The 4,047-nt window shown below is 32.6% G+C and overlaps 1 protein-coding gene across 1 annotated transcript; it reads right to left on the reverse strand.

The window, feature by feature from the left end:
* Positions 1-359: 359 nt before the first annotated feature.
* Positions 360-1,743, reverse strand: LOC110026726 (NAC domain-containing protein 92-like). The gene is made up of 3 exons (XM_020727805.1): positions 1,584-1,743; positions 1,215-1,495; positions 360-743 (listed from the first exon to the last, which is right to left on the reverse strand). The coding sequence occupies exons 1-3, from the start codon at positions 1,741-1,743 to the stop codon at positions 360-362; spliced, it is 825 nt and encodes a 274-aa protein (XP_020583464.1).
* Positions 1,744-4,047: the final 2,304 nt, after the last annotated feature.

The raw sequence follows: 4,047 nt of genomic DNA on the forward strand, positions 1-4,047 counted from the left end.
CTTTAAAACTCTAACCTCTTTTTAACCCTCTAAAATAGTATTAAACTTAAATATGATTAGTTAATAAAATTTATTATTAATATTAGTTTTTTACTAATTTTATAGGTTTATATATATATATATTATGTCAATGGAACCCCTCATTTATATATATACATATTGTTTCACAAACAAATATAGACCAACCAAATTTTCTGTTTACACACCCTTTCACATTTCGTCTTCTGCACCAATAATGATTAAAGAAACAATCACAATTTAAGAAAAAAAATACAATTTCAAAGAAGCCATCATTTTTGTTATAACAAACATATACAGACATTTAACCACATAAAACTGAAAAATGATCACCAAGATCTTCAATACAAATCACGATTCCAGAAGCCATCAAAGTCAGCAGATTGCACGTATGCAAAAGGGTCTTGATCTCGTGCCTGAAAGCTGCCAATATAACACATTCCTGTATCCTGAGGAAAATGACTCGTCACAGCTGGCTGATCCGGCGGCATCAATTCGAACTGCATGGCCCGATTCATTTCATTTCCTGTTTCGTTTGTTTCCTTCATGAATTTGCTGCTGGAAATGTTGATGTAAAGTGAATCGGTAAGCTGAGGCAAATAATTTAGCTCAACTGAAAGGTCATCATCCACGAAAGAAGAAGGGTTCATTCTTTCTTCTGATTGTGCTGTGGCTCGTATCTCTGAACCTTTCTTATAGTACACCTTGCAAACCACCCATTCATCCTGCAAAGATTCATCAACAATTTCGCATCATGGAGTTTGGACAGATATATATATATATACATATATTAACAAAAGAATGGCCGGAGGTTATGATACAATCCCCGGCCATCCTTTATGGGCTGATAATTCAAGGATCACACCCTATACTCAGGGGGAATCGAATCCTAGACCAGAGAAAACTTACAACTGACAAGAAGATGCCCGACCAACTGATCTGTATACGCAACACAAAAACATGCACCCAAGCTTTGAAATAAAAAATAAGAAGCCAACGATGACTAGACTAGATGTTACCAGAAAGAAATCACAACAAAAATTTATCATGCAACCCAGCTCTAAATAAAATCAATGCAGAAAGGTTCTCCGTACAGTCACTTAGAGGCCAATACTATATAATAATAACTTTATATTCATAAAATGGATTAGTTTGATAACTGTAGATATAACAGAAGATATATAATATAAAGGTACCTTGCGAGAAGGGAGATTATAGTATTGGTGCAATGTTCCTTCAAGTCTGTACTCATGCATGACCCAATTGGTCTTCAGCCCTTTCAGAGATCTTCCTCTGTAGAAAACTAAAGTCTTCTTCATCCCAACGAGGACTCCCTTCCCCTTAAAGATCTTCTTGTCCTTTCCTGTAGCTTTCCAGTACCCTGTTGCTGTTGCCCTATTAGTTCTCATGCCCGTTGGATATTTTTTATCTTTTTGGCAAAAGAAGTACCATTCCTTCTCTCCCATCTTCGCTTTACCTACAAAAAATAAGATTGACCCAATCATAGATTTCTATAAGCTAAGAAAGTTTTTTTGAATGATAAATAGTAGGAAAACTTAGATTACCAGGAAGATCCCAAGGCTCGCAATCGTTGAAGCTTGCTTCACCCAGGGCTATAGATTTGAAGTTCTGATCAGTGATCTTTTCAAAGAGATAGTGAGTTATGATCTCTTCGTCTGTTGGGTGGAATCTGAAGCCAGGAGGCAAACAGAGAGATTGGACCATAGTTGCACCAGAATAAGGAATATGGGTGCAAGAAATGTAAGAAGAAGGTGATGAAGAGAGAAGGAAGTTTGAATTTAGGAGACTTGGAAAGTTAAAGAGAGACAAAGGCTATTATAAGGGCGGTTCAATGGGAAGAATCTTTGTTTAGAAGCAGAAGGTAAGGGAAGAGGCACGTTTTCTTACTGTCATATATGATGTGTATATCATTGGCTTGAATCTAGAATATAATAATTTGATTATTATATTTTTCATTGATAATTTATTGAAAAAATATTAAGAAAATGTTAATTTTACATTAGAGATTAATTCATGTTGATAATTAATCTAAATCTATATTTTATTTGTCTAAAAGTAAGTTTAATGATATTAAGATCCATCAAAATCGAAATTTAACAAGAATATGTAGAACGAAAATCTGCTTATCTTTGATTATAGATGATTATGTTTTCTCGTGTTTAATTTCAAAAAATAAATTTTTTTATGCTAATTATGGGTAAGAAGTTGAAGTTTGTTGAATTGTAAGGTAATCTACATATATATATATATATTATTATATATTTTATCTTCCTTTTTTATTATAGAGTTTTTTTTTTTGGAATTTTACATATATATATATATATATATATATGTATATTCTTTTGAAAAAGAATGGATGGAGGTTATGATAGGAGCCCCCACCCACCCTCGTGTGCCTAAACACTCGATTCTACTATATATTCTTTTGAAAAAGAATGGATGGAGGCTATGATACGAGCCCCCGCCCACCCTCATGTGCCTAAACACTCGATTCTGCACTGCAAGACAGATGCACTTAGACGGGATCAAACCTATGACCCGGGAGAACTCACACTAGGCTACACTACCAAAAAAGTCATGGCGAGCGACGCAATATATATAAATAGGATTCAACATTGACATTAAGTTACGGAAAAAAAATTGGTCTCTAATAATTGTTTGGGTTGTATGTATAAGTTGCAAAAAGTCATGGCGAGCGACGCAATATATATAAATAAGATTCAGCATTGACATTAAGTTACAGAAAAAAATTGGTCTCTAATAATTGTTGGGGTTGTATGTACAAGTTGTAGTTTATGTGTTAGATATGTAGTATATAAGGAATGTGCATTTTTTATGAAAAATTCAATGTTCCGAGTTAGGTATGTAATACATAAGAATTGCGTGGCATATATGTAAAAATTGAAATCCTGGTGTTAGATATGTAATGCATAAGAATTGTGTGGTTTTTAAGAATTGAAGTTTTGAAATAAATATGTAGTACATAAAGAATGTGTGGTTTGCTTGAATTGAAGTTTAGATGTTAGATATGTAGTACATATGGAATGTGTAGTTTGTATGAAAAAGTTGAAGTTCCTGCCTTGGGAGTGTAATACAAAAGAATTGTGTGTTTTGTATCCAAAAATTGAAATTTAGGTGTTAGATATGCAATACATAATAAATGTGGTTTGTATGAAAACATTGAAGTTTAGGGTTAAAAATGTAATATATAAGAATTGAGTGGATGGCATGTAAAAATTGAAGTTTGGGTTTTAGATACATATGAATTGAGTGGAATGCATGTAAAGAATGAAGTTTAAGTCACTACAAAAGTTTAGCAATTTTTTTAAGGTAAAAAATAGTCCATAAATATATGCCATCTAGGAAAGTGAGCGAGTCATTAGTAAAAGGCTGACTAAGTCCTTAATTTATTTGAATTAGTTGGCACTTTCTTTGATGAGGCATATATCTTCTTGAAAGAAGCTCCTAAGGTTATGTTCTCAGATGAAGATTTTCTGTTTGACACAACAAACCATAACTCTCTACTTTACATTTCTATAAATATGGATTGGTTCATGTAGTCATGAGTTTTTGTTGATCCAAGTACATCATTAAACATAAATAATTTTAGAAGTATTGCATACCTTAACTATAACTATCATATGCTAACTTAATAATAAATGATTTTACCTGACTTCAATGAGAAGGGTGAGGGAGCTCTTTATTCAGTAACTCTCGTATTGAAGAATAGTGAGTTGGTAAAAAGTACAAAGTTTCACATAATAGATTCAGAGATTCCTTTAAAATACAAGTCAAGCCAACCGTAGTTATGCAACACAAAATGATACCATCTTAATTCCATCATTACATCAAGCATTGGTATGAATGATCAGAATACTAATTAAAAGATGATATGTGACTATTTTAAATTCATGAAGTTTGAACCTATATAAATGCAACGTAGTAGCACTGAGGAAGCAAGTAGATTTCTCTATAGATATCATTGCAAGTACAAAATAAGAAAAATAA

This window comes from Phalaenopsis equestris, unplaced genomic scaffold (genome assembly GCF_001263595.1).
Source record: "Phalaenopsis equestris unplaced genomic scaffold, ASM126359v1 Scaffold000399, whole genome shotgun sequence".
NCBI classification, from domain to species: Eukaryota; Viridiplantae; Streptophyta; class Magnoliopsida; order Asparagales; family Orchidaceae; genus Phalaenopsis; species Phalaenopsis equestris.

What these genes read in the sequence shown, in the direction of transcription:
- LOC110026726 (XM_020727805.1), bottom strand. Translation starts at nt 1,743, where the DNA reads ATGGTCCAATCTCTCTGTTTGCCTCCTGGCTTCAGATTCCACCCAACA. An exon ending in CGAGCCTTGGGATCTTCCTG is followed by an intron (nt 1,496 to 1,583) that starts GTAATCTAAGTT and finishes TATTTTTTGTAG; the next exon opens with GTAAAGCGAAGATGGGAGAG. An exon ending in ATAATCTCCCTTCTCGCAAG is followed by an intron (nt 744 to 1,214) that starts GTACCTTTATAT and finishes GAATCTTTGCAG; the next exon opens with GATGAATGGGTGGTTTGCAA.